The sequence below is a fragment of the Rhyacophila brunnea genome, unplaced genomic scaffold, assembly GCF_057557595.1.
Source record: "Rhyacophila brunnea isolate RB1 unplaced genomic scaffold, BYU_Rbru_1.0 scaffold_2, whole genome shotgun sequence".
Lineage (NCBI taxonomy): Eukaryota > Metazoa > Arthropoda > Insecta > Trichoptera > Rhyacophilidae > Rhyacophila > Rhyacophila brunnea.
In genome coordinates this window covers 53,906,837-53,928,415 of record NW_028232859.1, presented here as the reverse complement: position 1 = coordinate 53,928,415, position 21,579 = coordinate 53,906,837, and the positions used below count along the sequence as shown (strand labels likewise).

Here is a 21,579-nt window from a genome sequence, read left to right as displayed (position 1 = left end):
GAGCGAGCCAATAATAAATAGGCAGGGGTAGCCAACTCCATGGGGGGCTGACGTGGAACGCAGCAGGGTTTTCGTTTTTAATATTTTAATAATGGTCGGTACCTACCTGGTATTTCAGTTGACTATTAATATTTTTAAAATGTATTGAAAATTATTTGTCTAAGTACATCAAATAATGAGATCGTATAGCGCGGGCATTTCCAACTTGTCAATCGCGGGATGTATTTTTGTTAGTCAATCACGCTATATGAATTATTGAGCCGTAAAAATGTAAAAAGAGAGAACAGTGAATGTTTTAGGATACATCTATACAGCCATATCTCAAAAGCCTTAACTCTCAGTGGCATCTGGTTTAGCGCAATCCCAAAGAATTCGATTGGAAGAGAATCTGCGCATTTTAGAAGTTTCACATTCCATGGGCGATCAGGCCCACAAGCCTTGGCATTAAAGAGCGTCTTGTTTTTTTCGGCGCATTGTTAGTAGAGATACGATCAGCCGATAGAGGAAAGTGATCACTGGAGGCGTCAAAGTGGTGCGAAGACATGCGCTTTCCACGTGGAACGACACCATCAAGAAAGTAACTGTACAATGACTGAAGCAACAATACCACTTCATAAATGGAATGAAATTATTGACAACGTCTGTAACTTTATTGACAACGATCACCATCATCAGTGATAAGGCAACGAATGGATACAGAGAGGAATGGTGTCCACCGCATGGCTAGTAATCAGAAACGCGTTCTGTGATACAAAAATATCTATAAATGTAAATATGCCATTGAAAAAAAAGGATTAAGTAGGTAAGCATAAAAAAATTACCAAACAATTTTTAGTGAAAGTGAATCATTCTGAAGTTCGATCTTAAACTTTCACTGTAAAAATGTAAACAAAAACCAGCGCTTATTTTCACAACCCATTGAGTAAACTTTTCATATGACATGAAAAATAATCGGTAGGTTACATATATCACTATACATAATATATATTACACATTACACGCATATACATATACCTATGCTCCAAATAGCTACGGTAGTGATGCATCGAATTCTATTTAAACACCGGTCTAGGATTAATAAACGCTTTCGTGAAATTTACGATGGCCTATCGTGAAATATATTATGAATGCACAATATTGTATACATAGATTAAATTGTATATAAATAAAATACATATTATACCTGTTGATTCAATGAAACAGATATTTTCTTAGCCGAGGTCGCGATTGCTGTGCTTTTAGAAAATCGAAAGTGATACAGATAGTATGTTTATTTTATTGTGAAGCTAAGAAGAACAGTATACAATGTATTAAGTAGTAAAAGTTACGTATATATAATATGTCCACGTATGCGTCGTTGATATGCATTGCGACAATAGTTTGTTGCAACTAGAGAATAATTTTCTTATATCTCGAAGGAAACCTTTTGTATGTTTATATTTTTATCATAGGACTAAGTCGTTGATTTACTTTACATATACATGGATTTGAATTAAATTATCTTAATTATTAAAATATATATGCACCTGGCTAATATAATAAAAACAGTTGTACTTTAGTATGCATTCTATTTGTTCTAATTTAGTACCTATGTTTTCTTAGATAATTGTGTGTAAGTAAAAACAATAATTAAAGCGATAAATTAATGTACCTGTAAGCATTCTTGTGGTATTTAACACAGGTAGAGAACAGTGGCTTGATTGGCACAGCTGTACTTCGAGCCTGTGAATATAATCAGGCTCAGGTTGGCTTCCGGCGGTAGTGGGTTCAGAGCCCAGAACGTCATTCAACGATATTTTACACATATTAGTACAGAGTGCACAATAATTTACACAATGATTGAAAATTAACATTATTAAATACCAGACGGTACATATTATGTAATAACATTTAAATTTATTCTCAACATTTTATGACGTAAGATATCACGTTTACGCATATAAACTGCATGACGCGGTATTAAAAAAACGTTCAAATATTAGACATCGATCGAGTAGATAATATGATATGTTCTAATAGTATAGAGCTGGAGCCGAAATGTATGACAGTGATGGCAAAAAAATATCACTGCGATCACTAACTGTCATACATAGTATTCTCAAATGTAATATTATTTAATATTTTGCATACAAGTGGCAGTTACGTCAAATTGAAATTGCCTTCATTTTTATACTTCGTGAAATCGCAGAAGGCTTCATCTGGTAAAAGATTCAACATCTTTGGATATATAATGTTGAGAACGTATTATTATTAACGTTAATCATATTATTAACACAACGATTTTCACAGGAATAAAAAATATGTGTACATATTTCATTAAAGATATAGGTACCTACAGTGGATTCCGTTTTTATTTTAGAATAGGTACCTACATAAATATTAAAATTTTAAACCACTTAACACATTTTTTTTACATTATTTAGAACAAAAAATAAAGGTCGGAAAATACTTCATTCGTTATAATGAGAATAAATATTTTAAATGTAGGTTCATAAATAATATCTAGTGTATTGCCAAAGGGCTATGATTTACGCTGATTTTTAAAGATTCACTCTAATGAAACTCTACAAATAGGGAAACGTTTACATTTAAATTATTTTTTAAACTATATAATAGTATAATCTTATTATCAATATTATTATTATCTTCTCTAATCATATGTGTAAATTATTGTTCTAAGACAGTAGTTTATCTTAAGATCTAATGTTATACTACTTACGCATACTATTATACTGTTTTAATCAGATTGATTTTTGTTAATCTATTTATTATCAATATTTCCGAAACATTCGTAATGTGTTGTCATACAGTATGTAGTATTCTTTTATACATATGGTATTCTTTGGATCGGCGGAAGATAGGTATCGCAGATGAAATACGGTAGTACTTGCTTGTGTTGATGGAAAAGGCAAGAATTTATTTACTATTTCGAATAACTACAATGGTACAATCGATGCAATAGAATAAATATAACGGTAATTCGGTGCGACGTATCTTCCGACGGAAACTTGTAATCGAGTGAGATGTCACATCGATTCTGACCCGCTATTTATACACATACACACAATGAAATAATATTTTGAAATTACATATAATGAAATAAGTAATGTTAATTCGTAATGTTATGAAATTGCAGATCCACTCGACAAGTTTGGCGGAAATAGGTACATGGCAGCGAAGACTTCATCTAGCGGTGAATCGATCCCAATTGATAATGATACCATGATTTGTCAAGTTGGTAGAGCACACCTTTGAGGGCACAGTGTACCAGAGTGGCTACACCGCAACAGTTCACCTGTTAAATTATTTTTTAACGGAGGTGCAATATGCTACGAATTATCGCGTCGCACCGACGACCGGACGCGTTCCAACTTCCAACAGCGATACTATGCAAAATAATCGGTCATTTTCACTGATACACATTTTGTTATCGTCAGCACTATGCTAATCATTCTAGTTTATTTGACAAGCCGAGGTTAAAGACCTGGGATTTCTTTCAACTAAAGAAAAATAAAATCGAAAAATCCAAAAGAATTTTTCAATAAGTATAAACAAAGAAAAACAATCTTTCGTAATTAAGCACAATAAGTAAATACGCATTTTAATATGACTGAATAACCCAGTTTACCTCTCAGTATTACATATTATACCAATTTGAACATTCTTTAAAAAGGTAATAAAAACTGCTGTAACCAGTGTTGACGCTGCAAACAAGAATTTCCCCATAAGAAAAATGTTTTGAATGATTTATTTTAACCGCCTATGTATTACTGATTCATAATTTTTATTAATCATGGTGATTATTATAACATAACATAAACCATTGTGAGTGCACATCAATGGGAACTGAAATACCTAACGGGTAAGCAGAAGTAGGTAACCGAGCTCGAGTAAGGAAGAATACGGAATAAATTTAAACACGTATCAAGGATACGTTAAACGTCGAATACTGAAACCCGCTCTCGGTTTATGCATTTACGCTCATTTAATATTGGTGTATTACACACACTATTGCACGTCTATAATGCATGTTGCATTTCCGTAGGACACTCACACATTCAAAACCCTTCATCAACATGTGGCGTATTGAACATACCCTATCGGTATTATATTTATTATCTGTTCTGTGGTGCACATAAATCCAAAGCGAAGAGCATCAGTATCCTGGGTGACTCTCGGGTAGATTATGAGACCTTGGCGTGAGTCAGTGCATCTTTAAATGGCAATTTACGGTACGTCTTGCCGCCAAACGGTAGGGGAACAATAAAATTAGATCAACAATAAAAATGGACTTAATTTTTACATGTGGATTATGTACTAGTGCTATGGTGCTATACATAATAATGTTTCTGGAGCTTTTATTTGTGAGCAATCAATATAAGTATTTACAGAGGATCGTATGTAAAATTATATGTAGGTGAGCATTTTATAAAATTTATTGAATATTATAGTCATATCTAGTTTCTACGCTCAATAAATTGATAAACTATATTGTGCGACGTTAATATTATGGCCGACACGTCATAGTGATTGATGTGTAGTGTAGAACTATGAAAGAGGTTTATAGGACTATTACACGTGTGTGAGGAATTCTTACCCCCGTTTCAGACGGGACACCGGTGTCGCGCTCGTATATAATAAGGAGGCCTTTGTATCCGAATAAAGGGGCCTTTGAATTATGTTTATGAATATCTTGAGCGAGTCAACGCATTTTTGGCGATATAAATTAGAACATAAAACTGGCTGCGGTCATAAAAACATGTGTATCGGCGGCTTGAGAATGTAGCGGCCGACGGAAAAGTGTACCGGACACGCTTTGACTCATTAGCTCGTGGCGTTCATAAACATAATACAAAGACCCTTTTATTCGAATACAAAGGCCTCCTTATTATATACGAGCGCGACACCGGTGCCCCGTCTGAAACGGGCCTTAGTTCCCTAGATCGCCGGTGTGTCAGCCACAATATAGAAGTCGCACAGATAACAGATTAATAATAATAATAATAATATTGTGTTCCCTGAGTCACACTAAAATATTAAATTTGCATTTTTTAATATTTTCGTCAAGAATGTTTTGTGTGGAGTGTAGCTGTAGACTGTGGATGATCAAATTATGAACCGAACTGTACAACCATTAATTAAAATAAAATAAAATAGGTAAGTATATAATACTTATTCCATATAATTCGATTACTATCACGAAATAATATGTACCTAGTGTTTACTGAACAAAATATATGTTCAATATAATATATATTAGTAGGTATCAATACGTAAGAGTGTATATTTTTGAATAAGTTCACAACCATATGATATATTTTCATTATTGGCGAACAAACAGAATTTAGGGAGATTTCATAATTATATGCCTACATACTATCGTATTTTATATCATTCGGTACGAAAAACAGAGCTGTAAATATGAGGTATTACCTATACGCGACCCGAGTTGAAGCAATAAGCCCATAACATATTATATTACCTACCTACTTACTACACAGGTAGTCCCCAATTGCCGGACACACTCCAAGTTAATTTATTTTCGCTATATTATGGAAAATTATACTTCGTGTGTCATAAAACAGCGCTATTGTCCGCGAGCCACTCGTCATGTGACGTAAAATAGTGGACATATTAAGCGGTATCCAAGTGAATATTATATTGCCTCCCAACATGTGAGGTGCAATCTCGTGTTTTCAATATACCGATTGGCAGCAGTTTATCTTCTATATTACATTTTGAAAAACTACAACGTAAAATATATTGTCAAAATTAATAACACTTTACAAGATAACACATAGTGAGGAACATCTGAGTTTTAAATCTATCAATCACAAACTCATTTACGTAGTGATTTGTAAATAATCTTTTGCAAAAAATGTAAGAAAAACACAAGAATTAAAAAATACTTATATCAATCTAACAAACAAAACGCATTTTCACTCGTCTTCTTAAGTTTTATTTTATTAGAAAATCAGTTAGTTGTTTTTTTTATAATTTAGGGTGTTTTTGCTGTACATATAAACTGCATATATATTTGTTATTATATATTTGCTTACATCTTTATTTAACACATTTTTGAGTGATTATTTAATATACACATAGAGAGAAAATAATAGTATTGATATAATTACTTATTACATAGCGATATTGAGATTAGCTTTGGTAGTCAAATTTATACAATAGTAAACTAATGTTAGGCTAAGTGGAGAATACCTACTGAGATTTTAAATAATATTATTTCACAACTTCTTTTTTCGTACGGGTACGTGGAATTGTATTCTATATTAAAATTGCAAATGCTCAATTATATATATATAGTGAAATACATATCACTTATATACTTACATACACAATATTAACTTGACATTATCGTTATCCATAATTGTAGTTTACACACACTTAGGAACATTTTAATATAAAAAAACACTTCTTTTATGTTTGACTGAGCGCGACAATTTATTATTATTTATTAGTTCTTTCCATGAAATGTCAAATAAAATTATTTATATCTTCATTGACATTTATTATCATTTATTTTACATATACGAGGTAAGGATGCTACAAGATTGAAATAATCAGGTGTGCTTTATTTAATATTGCCTGGTTTTTTTGTTGTCTGTAACATTTATTTATTGTACTTATCGTAAATTGCGTCTAACATGGCTGCCGGAATTAGTATTATAATTCTCTATTCGGCAAAAGGCTGATTTAATATGAATATTTTTGTTGTAAATTTTTCATTAATACTTAAATAAAAATGTTATTTGTTGTATACTCCGCATTGCTACATTTGAGAAGCTATGGTGGTTCTTTGACAATAGAAAATAATATTATGCACACATGAATGGATACATTCGCACGCGTGCGTCGTACATACGTAATATAGGTACGAAACTATGTAATTACAAAATTCGGTCATTGTCAAATGTTTTCCACCTATATAATTATTATTATTATAGATCAGGAAAAATTTACATATTCTGGAGATAAGAATAGTAAAGTCGAATGTATCTCACATTAGCAAACTTTGATCTGATGGGCGACTAACAATTGGAATTCCCTCATACACAAGTTATTACTAAAATTACTAGATAAATTCAATACAACAAGAAGGATTTTTTGTCTTTACAAAACTTTACATTGAAGTTAGTCATTTTCAAAGTGAATTGTTTTGTATAAATATTATGCGAATGGTTTACTAGTGTAAGAATATTCTTTTGCGATTTCTATATAGATACATATTATTATGTACTGCCTGTGGGACTCATTATATCCATAAAGAAACAACCGCTACACAAATCTAGTCATAAAGTGGTCTCCAAACCAGGGGTAAAAAATGTCCGAAAGATAGAGAGCGGGGGTTCGGCAAGTTAAGTTAAGTCAAGTTAAATTAAGTACGCGACAACGCAACACACAGGATCAGGAAGAATGAAAATCAGTTTGGAGAAGCCACCATTTAAAAATAGATTTTCCGGGGTGATAATGATGATTACGATCAGCCTACACATACAGTAAAGAGGTGGATACTAGAAGAAGCCCAGGTATTGTTTCACCTTTATGATATTGCTCATTACTAATTTGGATGCTGAATATTTATTGTAATGAATAGGGGTGGGAGATAATGGGGAGATATGCAACCTATTATAGGTATACATTATACACCTTCTAGAACGTAAGTGGAATCAACTACTCCACTATTTTAATCACAGGTATCCATTATCCTAGCACATTTACCGGGTATTTTGCATGTGCAGTGGCGTACGCCGCAAACATACTAGGCGTACGAAGGGGTGAACGGTGAACGATTCGACCAGCTGTGTGACGTCATGCGTCCCGCGCGGCACGTCACGCACCGTATGCACTGCCCACCTGGCTATGCCGCGCTCTGAACCATATTGGTGATATCATTGTCCAGCGAAAGGACAGTAATTCAGATCGGCATTTTAACATTACAAATAATACATTCTGCAACTCAATTATTAAGGCACAATGATATATTATTTAATGTTTTTCTCTGTTGCCCAATCCCGTAGATATCAGTAATATGTTGTCATTTTTTCAATGCACCACTTATGGACAGTATCTAGGTCTTTATGGAGAAAAGGATATCATCAATATTCTGTACTTCCCTGTAAAGTTTCAGGTCATCAGGATATAATAATTGGAATTGAGAATCACTTTTGTAATGTCATTAATAAAAATGCAGAAAAGTGGTGGACCTAAACGTGAGCCTTGTGGTATACCAGATGGAACTGGGAAAGCGTCAGACGAATGGCCGTTGATTAGGACACTTTGTGAACGGTTAATTAAATAAGAGTACAACCATGATAGGAAAGGACCATGAAAATGCAAGTAGCTGAGTTTTTTGTACAGTAGTTTCTGATTGACTGTATCGAAAGCTTTACTAAAGTCTGTGTAAATTGAATGAACTTGTTTACTAGAGTCAATAGATTCTTCCAGGTAGTTTACATAAGCAACGAAGTTTAATGAAGTTGATCGGCGATGTATAAATCCATACTGAAAGTTTGAAGCATTGTTTAACATGGTAATAAATAAATTTATAAATAAGCTTTTCGAATATTTTTGCCAAAGATAAAAGTATCGATATGGGTTATATAGTTAGTCAAGTAGGAAAGACAGCCTTTTTTAAAAATGGGTAAGATAAACACCTTTTTCGAAAGTCATTGAATTTTAATTATAACGTGCTACTAAAATGTTCACTGGTGGTAGATAGATACGAGCATTATAGAATAAGTTTATTGTAAATTGTGGATTAATTATTATTCTGTTTCTTGTGCATATAATTATGTAGATGCCATTTGTCCATTTAATATGAGGATGATACTATGGCATTTGTGGTACTATAATAGGAGAACATTAATAAGTTACTGAATATGAATTCCAAACCTTATGATTGTCGTGATTCGTGAGTCGTGCCAACTTATATTAATTTTACAGTTTGGGATATTAAGGTTATTGAATCCGTAGTATATTGTCAGATTGGAAATTTTAATTTAACATATGAATTAAAATGCTATGCCTACACATCCTCATAGTTATTGGCTCTGCAATCCTATATGGATCTTAGCCGTCAACTGAATAGATTTCTTAAACATAATTTTCTACAAAATTGCAAATTTAATTTTGACAAAAATTGGCGAAACTAATTAACTAAAATGATTCAATAGATTATAATAAATTGTAATGTAAAGATATGACAATGGAGATTATATTATGGAGCTACCTGCTACGTGAAAGAACGTCAAAGTGTACTCCAGCCAAAGTTTAGTAGAAACAAACATACAATTAAAATTCAGTAGACAAGTATAAACTACATAATATATGATATACCACTAATATGATTTATTTATTAACGTTCAATTACAGTATTCTTAATTGTTGTCTGGCAGTACTTACAATACTTGTTTACAGGAAAATAGTATGTGCGTAGGTTCAATTGTCAAAGGTTAGGTAGGATTCTATATTAGGGTCATATTTTTCTACAACATTCGAATCTATGTCACGGTTATTTACACAGGTTACTATTATGAAAATCTGAAATTGCTTACCTAGACCGTGGTCTAATGAATATCGCGCCTGGGTATCAGTTATGAGGTCCGGGGTTCGAATCCCTATCGGCCCAAAAAAAAGAAAAATAAACATGTATTTGTGTTAAAATGTATGATGTGTGAATAAGGTGGGCATTTCAAATGAGCTTTGGAAAAATACATGAGTTAAATACAATTGTAATTATTTTCAGTGAATTATTTATTTCCAACATAATTTCGCATACGCACGCTACTGTTTAAATACAATAAGATAGATAGATAATCCTTCTTCAATAAAATTTCAACTTTTTAAGTGTAAGTTTTATGAGATTCATCGCACATTACGACGGCGTCTCGCAATCACAAATCGCAGGAACTAGCAGTCCAGTTCTACATTTCAGGGAATGTTCGGACACTGGGATATTATGCGGGCAGAATGCGGAAGTGTTACAGGCCCATGATGGCCCATCACGTCACGTGCTGGTAATATATTGGGGCATAAAGCGCGACTTAACACCGTGTCGCGGATTGATGGGCGAAAGTCACTTCGCACCCCCGACATAATATTCACTAGTCCGAAACATCTCTGAAATTAGATCTACTTCCAGCGATTTATAGTTTGGTCTGGATCTTGTAATGTGCTACGAGCCTTAGGTTTTTAATAATTTAGTTAGGTAGGTACCTACTTATAAAAACTGACTGTAAAAAGTTTTCATATATAGTAACTTTAGCTCCGTATATGTAAGTAAGATTGCATATTAAATACTGTGGTAATAAGGTTATGGGGTACTGCATTGCGATGGTAGTGCTAGATATTGATTATTTTCAAATGCAATGAGGTAACCTGTTCTCACTAAATCATGAATTTCGATTTTATATTCAATTTCGTTCATATTCCTTAGTCTTCCAATATGAAACAATTATCATTTTCTACAAACAGTTTATCATATTGAACTCGAAGTATAAGCAATAATTAACACAACTATCTAAATTTACAGTTTTGTGCCATGGCTTGACTACAGTGGGCCATGGTTATCAGTTCGCCATAATATGTAGTTATTTTGTACCCACCTCTTTCTCAATTTACCCTTTAGTTAGAGATCAGAATAAACATCGTAAATGATCCGAAACGTCAAGACAGGAAAAATTATTTACTTATAAATAACCCAATTACCAGAGATATCGAACAACTGTAGAAAACTCAAGCAAAATGTATTACATATTATTTTCTTATCTCAATACAAAGATAAGATTAAAAATATCTAAAATAGGTTTACAACATTTACAAATAAAATGTATTTTAATGTGTCGTCAATAATGCATGGTATCGCTTCTTATGTATGCACCCAAAGAGCAATATATATTAATAATGAATGATGTACAACATATTTAAACAAATATAAGTATTATTGAGTATTAATGTAAGATTTAAAAGATATTTAAATCAAGTGGAAGGTAAGTTATTTTATGAGGAATATCTGAAGTGGCTGAATGGATAATACACATAATATTATAATAAGCACCTTACATGATTTACCGAGAATGTATCTACATCATAATAAAATAATAATGACAAACATCACAATATGTTTATTTGGTCCAGAGACCAGAGCAATGACCCAATTGGTTAGGCGAATGGCAAATAGCTATTCCCGTAAAAAACATGTCTGTCAGTGCCCATATATTCCATGTAGGTACATAGGAGATGGTAATTTACTTTTTGTCTATTAATTAAACTATGTGGCAAAACTAAATATTTAACTATTAACAGTTAACAAAACTTGCTCCAAAACCATAGATGATGATATTTACCTACCTAGTAGTTTCTATAGATATAAATATAGAATAAGCACTGTCTTACACTGACAAATTAAATTCGGATGAATATCGATATATAGGTAGCTACTAGCAAGGTCAGTATCAGGAATACAATAGATCATATTATATTGGTGTGATAGGTATGAAAAATATGGATTATAAAGAGAAAAGCGATGGTCGAAGATTGAGATCGATTGAACAGCTGATGTAACCTTACGATGAATGAGTGGTATACCTACAAGTCGTTTCACGTTACGAGTCCTTTTCCTATTATAAAACTATGCCAAAATTAGGTAGATATCATATTATTGTTTGATTTTAAATTTAAAAAAAAAAAAAAAAACTGAATTGTTTCAAATGACGATGAAGAATGTTAAAATATCAAAAAGTAGGTATATTGGTGATCAGAATCCTTATGCGAATCAATTTCTACCACGTATCCATTGAACCACCAAACCGCGTCATATCCGATCCGCGCAGGAGATGCATATTATGAACCCCCACTTCCGGCTGGCGGAAAGGAGAGGGTGAGAAGGTAACGTGAGACCCAACCCGGGTGGGGGGAACGGGATAGATCGCACCTGGCGAGCACGCGCCCAACTTCCGTGCCAGGATTTGAGAGCTTACACTTTGCCACCTGGGTGTTTACTTTGAATAGTTTATAGTCGCTGGGGAATATACCTGCGGAATCGGTAGCAGTCATGGAACAGGAATGTATTTATTTTAATTATTTTTAATTCAATATTGAATATAAGTACCTACCAATGGCGAAGAATGAAAGTAGGTTGTTAAGATCGGACAATATAGTCAACAATAAACTTTGTCAGTCATACGTATTTATTTTCATTGAACAAGTCTACAATTAACACAAAGTGATGGTTAGTTTTTTTTTTTAATTCAATTAAACACTGCGAAAACCTTGCCATCATAGATAACAGTAAAAAAATAATCGTCTATCTATAAAATATCTAAAATTATGCCATTAAAACATACATTATTTTGTATATTTTATAGATAGAATAATATTTTTATCTACTATGGTTTGTTTTAAGCAAGACAAAAAAACTAACCAACAATGTGTGTAAAATGTATTTTTAATTCAACGAAAACAAATAAGTATGAATGAAAAAGTGTGCACTATTTTGTCGAATCGCCCATAACATACCAAAACTATTATGGTTTGTTTTAGGTTAGGCAAGGTTTAATTTATTTTTAAAAAGTAACCAGCACCATAATTAAATATAAATTGTAGTCTTAGTCCAATAAAAACAAATACTAACAAATTTTAATATGCGCTATTTATGTCCCACTGGTACCTACGAACATACGATTTAAAAATGTAACACTCTTCATTGAAAATTCACAATTTTTGGAAAATCGATATAAGGAAATCTTGGTCCTGTTGGAATTTAAACACACATTATATTCGCTTGCAGGGCGAGTAGGCACTTCAATCAGTGGAACCACTATTTTAAGTAATACCGACGATATTTGAGTCGGTAATTCAATTGGTTAAACCACCGCACTTCAAACTGTAGATTTGTGTTCAAATCCTATTCCGTCTCACGAAGTTTTTATGAAGCTTTTCCACGTTATGAACTGTTACTATTCGTAATATAGGTACTTTAGTTATAATCTAATTAGTCCTGTCAGCCAACGTTTAGCAATTACATTAAAGCTATATATATATATCCGAATTATATCGAATACTTACCTTTAAAATCATTTCATTGTCTTACGTTATCTTTGGCAAAGAAGATTGAGAATAACGGTATGTATGTTTTTCGTAGTATTTATACATTCAACCAGGGCATATTATCAAGATGGGGAATAGGGTCTCGATTTTTGGGGCCTCACGTTGTTAGCAATGGAGATATTATAATATAATAATATAAAGGCATTAAAAATAATAAATATGCGTGCCCGAATAGGTTAAAATCACCAGTGCGGTACGAAAAAAGGGCGATTCTTTATTATTAGGGGTGTCCGTTTTAAATTGTTCTAGTTTGGTATTTTACATGCTTATTATTTTTTTACATTGTCATTTCCACACAACATAATAATATACCGCACATGTTTGCTAGGTTCGAATCCTGGGTCTGGCAAGTACACATTGTTTTTCAATTTGTGTATGAGCCAGAGTATGTTGAGCCTATTAGGTTGAGCAAATGGCTGACATCCATTTCTCGTAAAAAAACAAAATCTGTTAATACAAACCTTCTCTATGTGGAGGCCCATATGATCCTGTTAGGATCGGAAATGGTCGGAAAAAAATGTTTGCTAAGAAATTATCATTTTATTCTACACATTATAATATAGGTACCTAGTACACGAATAATATGCACTCTCATGTGTTTCACACATTTATGAATATAGCAATAAACATATAAATTTCATGTTAATATTATTTTTTGCCTAAAACACAAAAATATTATACAGGTAGGTAGGCACCTAATATAATCAGTATATTTATGATGAGAGAATCAAAAATAACTTTTTAATACAATCAGCAAAGAAAGAATCCCCATCTATACTATCTATTATCATTTAATTCAAGATATGTTTTATCATCATTAAGAATATAAGTACCAATGTTTTTATTGTTGAAATGTACTTTTTCTAAAGCTATATTGTCAATGGTTTTACCATGCACACTTGAAGGAGATGTTATAATTACGATGTTTTATAGTAAATTTAAAAATATGTAAGTAGCTACTTTATAATTTTTGTATTAACTCTTTATATTGTTTTTGTAATGGGTACTGTGTCCACTTCTTTGTTTTTAAATATCGTGATTTAAACGTTATGAATGTGTTATTTCAGTTATTTATAAAGTTCAATACATTTGTAAATAGATTAATTTGAATTTGAATAATTAGGAGTAATTTTGAAAAGAAAACTTCTCGGATTTCTTCAATAATAATTGTAAATAATATAGGTATACTACATTACTTATTATTAAAGCAAAACATAGATTATCTACTAGAGAAAAATACACAGAATAGTTATTTGCGAATTACTCGTAAATACATATTGAAACTGTTTATTTTGCCCTTCTAGATGTGCAATGTTCAATTATTAGCATTGCAAGAACAATAGCATTGTGTTGTGGGTGCATAACGCGAACGCCATGTTTATAAAACCGCCATGCGGTTGGTCCGTACTCGGGTGTGGCCCTTTCGACCTTTAATTAACGGAACTGTCTAGTGTTACTTCAACTTTATTGTGACATCTTTCGAACTGCCAATGCAGGTTCTTCTTAAAAACAAGCTTCTTGTGCAAAAATTATATCATTAGAATTTTTCACAACACAATATGTTCACAACGCTACAAGATATAATATATTATATATTGGTCATGTATTTTTTCTGAATTATTCAAGGTGTAAATGACAACTCTGTCTGGTAATAATGCTCTTCAGCCATTCGCCCAACATACTGCGTGCTTACCACAGAACTGATAATAAATTTAAAATTCAAATGGGATATATACCAATACAGTTAATTTTGACGAAGGGTATTGAATGGGTGAGTGTCCTACGAAAATGAACCACGCGTAATAGACGTGCAATACTGTGTCTAATACAAAAATATTAAATGAGCGTCAATGCATAAACCAAGAGCAGTTGTCAGTATTCGACGTATGACGTATTCTTGACACGTGTTTAAATTTATCCCGTATTCTTCCTTACTCGAGATCGGTTGCCTGGTTCTCCTCACCCGTTAGGTATTTCAGTTCCCATTATTTCTGAGTTCCCTGATCCTTAACACATCGAATATACATTGAGATATCAAAACTTGCATTCTTGCATTCTTGCACGGCTTCAGAGAAAGTCTCCAACTCGGTCATCGTGGGTATTGCGTTATTTTAAATTTATTATTAACATAAACAACTGAGGAATATCGCGATTTCTACTGAAATTTGTCTGTTAATATAAAGAGAACATTTTCTTAACACAAGGTACCTACTTAAACTACTATTGAAAAATGTTTAAGGCTTATGAAAAATACAATTATTGCATTAATAATGCTTATGTATACACTATACACATTGATCTAAACGTAGATAAACCGGGCCCGGTCGTTAAATATTCGATAGTCAGTTAATCAAGTAGCATACCGCATCCATGGAATTCCAGGCAATGTGCTTTACCAATTTAGTCACATGCACCATACCTAATTACGACGAAATTAATCAACAGCTACACAACTGTGTTTATTACATTTTGTTAATATTGGCGACCGGTTTTTGTGGTTTGTAATGTTAGGTATAAATAAAAATAAAGTAAAAAGAATAGTTCACTCTAATAGCTGAAGTGTCCAAGTAATTACATTTATCTCACATTCTTCAATATTAAAATATCTGTATGTAGGCATACCTACAACGCGTCGAAATGAAAATAATTCTGACAGCTAATTCAAACAAAACAATATCAAATTAAAATCTATTCCAAAATATGCAAACGTTATCATGATCTGTCGTGAAAATTTAAAATTGGAATTGACAAGAAAGGTAGTTTGAATAAACAAAATTTCTATTTTTCACATATCGAAATCAAACAAACCTATTATTTTGACTTCTATAACATAATATTATATATAAAGTTTCGAGTCATTTATGTTGGACTACTAATGTATGTCGCGGCAGGTATACATAACATATAACATTGATCCGGTGTAAACGTATATAAAATCCCCACGGCCAACCGTGGATACCTAATGGGTTTTGAGAGTCCCGTTGCATGCGGTCAATAACATAGTAGAAGGTTTACAGTTGTTTCCATAATATATATAAGTTACATCTTACCTATGCTTGAAAATAAACAGATGATTGAATACTCAACACCTTCTTAGTGAATGACAATCCAATGAATCAATCATTTTGTGGTTTTCGATGCAAGGCATAGAATGCATAGATAGTCTTTACAACAAAGAGGCCGCTGAAATAAACTATAGAACCTTAAAAACTTACTTATTAATTTGTGGTGATGGGTGTGTTTTTATAGTATTAGTTTTTTAACGATACAAACCTACTATATTTAGTAACAGAGAGTTTTTCTAGCACCCAGAAAATCCCATATCTATGTATTCGAACCCAGAACAGTCGGTATGCGACGCTATTGCCTTGAATATTGAACTACTAGACCAGCTGAGTTTGGTTTATAAATTGAAAGCGTCTATTGAACGTTTTGTATAAACAGTCAATGGTTATTACTCAACATTTTCAACATCATCATCATCGTTTCCACTACAACCCAATGTGGATCTTGACTGACTCCAACGCATCTATTAATTCTATACACAAGACTGCTATACTGTAGTTTATTATATTTTTGTATTGACGTATTATAACTGTAACAATAAGTTAGCCGTCTAAACAGTCAAAACTGTCTATCTTGCTCTAAAAGTAAGCACAGTCAAGAAAGGTGTTGTTAAAACAAAGCACATATTGTAACAATTACAACTTACTTATTGTAAAAATTATAATACTTCAATACAAAAATATAAAAACCACTCTCGATAGCCGCCGATAGCAGTCCTGTGTATAGAATAGATGCGCAAGAAACGTCGCCGCATCAAAGTCTCCATTCATCTTTTCTACACATTCCAGTTCCCAACACGACAGTACAGATCTTCCGACCATTCTCTTACGATGGGATTGTGAAGTTGGCTACAACAGAATCTGCAATGCGAAATGGCTTGCAGATAACTTAATAAACTTTACCTGAATTCTTGAAAATTCTCGAATTATCGAATCTCAAAAAAAAATATGAAAATTCCAGATATCACAAGCTCTAGTTTTGCTTATAACTTATAGTAAAAAAACCGTAAACCGAATAATAAAAAAAGAAAAGAATTATTATCATATGCTATCTGATTTATTTCATTTCTTAGTGTATGTAGTTCTGTTTAACTCCTTTATTGCATAGTCTTCATAATCATAAATTTTGACGTAAAATAACAAATTTTATATTGATGAATTACTGAGAATATTGAAATGTTTATTTTCCTATGAACGGCAAGGTGCTGTATAAAAAGCTCGTCTCAGACACTTGTTGCTTGCTGCTTGTCGCCTCGAAGTTCAGCTAAACTTTCAAAAGAGCTTTGGAACACTTTGAATATTTATTAAACAAAACGTTTCCGAGATTGCATGTCAAAGTTCGCCCAGGAAAGGTTCTTTGTAAGTAGCGGATGTATCACGTCATATTGTGTCGGAAAGTTTTATCGAACATAAATTAAAACAACTTCATAACATAGATTAGAAGTCTTGTTATAGGTATTGAATCTGGTTGATATCATATAGGAATCTACATACCTGTGGCGAAGGGTGGATATAGGCTGTTAAGATCCACTATAAATAGTGCACATTAAACTTTGTCTGCCATGTGTATTTGTTTTCATTGAAATAAGACTACAGTTTACAGATGGTGTTGGTTAGTTTTTAAAATTCATGGCAATTCAAATGGCGTATCTTAACAGTCTACATCCAGAATACCGGAATTGTCGGTATTAAGAAAGCACACTCGTTTTCGTTTTTGAAAATGAATTATAAGTTATGTGCTGCTAAAATGCGAATATATTGAGTGAATCCAACAGAGGTGAAAAAATAATAAAACAAATTTCATCAAATATATATAAGTAATTGTCGCGATGAATTATCATAATAATATTTTGAAATAGAAAACATCCGTGACAAAAATGTTCAATTATTCTATAACATTGAATTGAAGCTTTTCCTGCAGCCGGATTTATTTGCACTTGATGAACTTTTGAGGGCTTTAGTTGAAATTATCAATATATTCAAATTATTTGTAAAAATCACTAGTTCTACAATTGTGATCAATACATATTTTTAAATGTCAACATAATAAATGTAGGCATGTAGGTTTTTGCTATAAAATAATATTTTGAAAAGATTTAGCTATATTTATTGATAAGCACCTACTTCTGTTTTTTTAATGTTTAAGAAATACCATAAAACCGGTATTGATATTTTCATTCGGTATTGCAATCCCTAACTAAATGCACCACTGGATGTGGAAATGATGTTTTTTTGCATTCTGTGTAGCTTACTCTTATGAGGCATTGTAGGTCAATGGATTAAAAATTCTCCAACAGTGCCCGAAGTTCAATAATGAAAGAATAAAATCCCGTTTGGAGATTTGCCAAAATTATTGCGTTAATTGTGCTACGATACATTGGCGTGTAGTTCTTCGCGCGATGACAGGAACGATTCGCGATGATCGTCATCATCATTAGCCGCCTGATCTTGATGGGGGTCTATTTCTGGACCCCGGCTAGGGTCAAGATCCTCTGCATGTCGCCATTCTTCGGGGATTATTAAGCCGTTGTAGGCGAGCTATTTCGGGACGATGTTTTGACTCCATAAAGCCGTTTTTGCCAAGTTTGCGTGCGCGCAAGTTCGGCTCCCTCAACATTGCTTTTCAGCCAAGTGAATACAATAATATTGCAAGTCACGGTGATGCAGACTAATATGAAACTTATTTCCATGTACCCAAAGTATACAAATAATAAAATATCAACATGAAAATAAACAGTCGATCACAGCATTTTGTATGTACACTATACCAAAGTAGTATTTATAGACAATACGATACTTACTCGTAAGTGGATACATGTTTAATAACATCTATGCTTCTAGTATTCGTTGCAAAATTCAATATTTTAAAATACTCGTAGATTGTGCTTTACTACCTTGCTATACACATACATGTCTGCTACAGTGTAATCTAAGCTAAAACGCTTATCTCTGGTACCTACCGTGGGTCGCGGGATCGAATCCAGACAATATTGACATTTTGTTTTTCAATAGGTAAATGTGTATGCATCCAGCGCATGGCCGCAATGAACTTGGTAAAAAGTAATTGGTAATACAGTTACCTAAATTGCTGATCTTTCCAAGAGTTTCAGCATTAACTTGGCGGTAGGTAATTCACGATAAATAATAAAATACGTTTATTACTTGGCATTTTCACCGCATACAACCAAATTTGTACGATACTTGTTACGCTCACATTGTGAGCATTATCAAGTAACTTGATAAATTACACCACGTGATGTAATAAAGTAAGACACGTGTCGTAAAGCGATGTTTTTTATTTTATTTTTATTTATTAAGGAAAACAAACAGTTACATTGATTACAAATATGTATAAAATAGATTAAAGAAAAGATATTGCAATGCAACCAGTAAAGTTTCCATAATACATATTAATTAATATATAAAAAAAATTGTAAGAAAAGAATAATGAGAAAGATTATTGAATAATACATTATGTGTGGTGATCATCAAAATTATTAAATTTATTTTGATGTAATAAATTATGAGCATTTTGTTTCTTAAATTATAACAATATCTACATAATTCGATCTACGATAGCTACATCGAAAGATACCGATTTCTTTTATTGATTACCTATTTAATATTTATGTATGATAAATGTATTGGTACGATATTCAAGATAAATAATCTCGCAATATTTAACTATTTTTGTAGTAGGTACCTACATACTGTCGATTTATTCCGCCATTTTCACCAATGATAATGGCCATAGTAAATATGTACGTCCACGATTCGACAGGCGTCTGTGATCTTAATCTCTGCGCATTTAAAAGGTGTGATACTCGCAAATTAATACTGGTTTTAATATTATCGACTGAGGGTGATGGGAATAATTTAAATTCTAACTGCCGAGATTTTTGTACTATTATTTATAGTACCAAATCGGTTTCAGCATCCCGTATATCCACAAATTATACAACAGTCCTGTGGCGAGGGATTGAGCTAGGCTGTTAAAATCGTGTATAAATAGTGCATACTAAGCTTTGTCAGTTATACGTATTTCATTTCATTGAACTAAGACTACGATTTACAGGTCGTCAGCCGAATGCAGAACTATTCTAACTCACATTTGAAATATTTTTCAGAAGAGTTTTTTGAAACAGCCTACTTCAGTTATTTAATATTTGTATGGACAAGTGTATGCACCATTTTTTTCATCAATAATCCTACTAAAATATGATGCATCCATTTATCCATAAAGATAATAAATAATTTCAGTAAGTTGTTTCAAAAAACTCTCTCCTCAAAAATTTCAAATGTAAGTTAGAATAGTTCAGCATTCAGCTGACGAGGTGGTGTTAGTTAGTTTTTAAAATTCTATAAAACCTGCGAAAGCCAAGCCATAATAGATAATAGTTAAAAAAAATACTCGTCTATCTATATCTATAATTATGACATTAAATCATACACAATTTTGGATATTTTATAAATAGAAAAATATTTTTATATAGGTATTATGGCTTGGTTAATTTTTAAAAACTGACCAACAACATGTGTAATAATGTACTCATTCTTAATTCAACAAAAACAGATAAGTATGAATAAAAAAATTGCACAATTTTGTCGGATCGCCCAAAGTATACCAAAACTATTATGGTTTGGTTTAGGCAGGGTTTAATTGATTTTTTTAAATTATTCATCTCAATCTGTAAATTATTGTCTTAGGTAAATAAAAACAAATACGTATGACTGACGTGCACTACATATTTATGTCGGATCTTAACAGCCTACCTCCACACTTCGCCACTGAGTGAACAAGTCAGTCAGCTACTGACTGCAATTCAATTCGGTCCAGAAACCTGGGTCACTAAAGCAGATTCGTAATGAATAGTAACAAAACTCTCATCAATTAGAACAATATACTGTTATTTATACGGTTATCGATATCAATTTTAAAATACAGCTTTGTTATTTTGTGATACTAATGGTAAACAGTGAACAGTTGGAGAGAATATAACAAATTAAAGTGTGTGATACATAATTCATTATAAAGTTACAAACCTTGTGTAATATTCCCTCTAGGTTTGGCTCCTAATATGGCTAGGTTGACGTTTGCTTTTCTTCCGTCTATAATTGGATTAGGTTCTTTACACGCTCTCTCCGCCGAGGATCGGTCGCCCATTATTACCTGTAAAAATGAAACGCATTATTAAACTTTAATCGTGACAAATGAAGAACTCCCAAGTCATAGTTTGTTTGATAACATTTGGCCTTCTTTCCGAGTTGCAGTTAATGAGTAGGATAGTATGTTTTTTTATTTAAAACATAAAAAACACTTCCAGTTTAGTATTTATTCCGAATTCATAGAGATTAATCAACAATACTAGAGAATACGGTACACGAAAAT

The 21,579-nt window shown here is 32.5% G+C and overlaps 1 protein-coding gene across 5 annotated transcripts in view; it reads right to left on the bottom strand.

Moving 5' to 3' along the window:
- LOC147072516 (RNA-binding protein 24-like) overlaps positions 1–21,579 on the bottom strand; it is a 150,772-nt gene that overhangs the window by 97,175 nt on the left and 32,018 nt on the right. For 3 of the 5 annotated variants that reach the window (XM_085946920.1, XM_085946921.1, XM_085946922.1), the window contains exons 3-4: positions 21,234–21,360; positions 9,573–9,635 (exon numbers count right to left, since the gene is read on the bottom strand). In XM_085946920.1, coding sequence (XP_085803046.1) covers positions 9,573–9,635; positions 21,234–21,360 — 190 coding nt within the window. The remainder of the gene's footprint in view (positions 1–9,572; positions 9,636–21,233; positions 21,361–21,579) is intronic. The other 2 variants (XM_085946923.1, XM_085946924.1) reach the window with 1 other exon arrangement.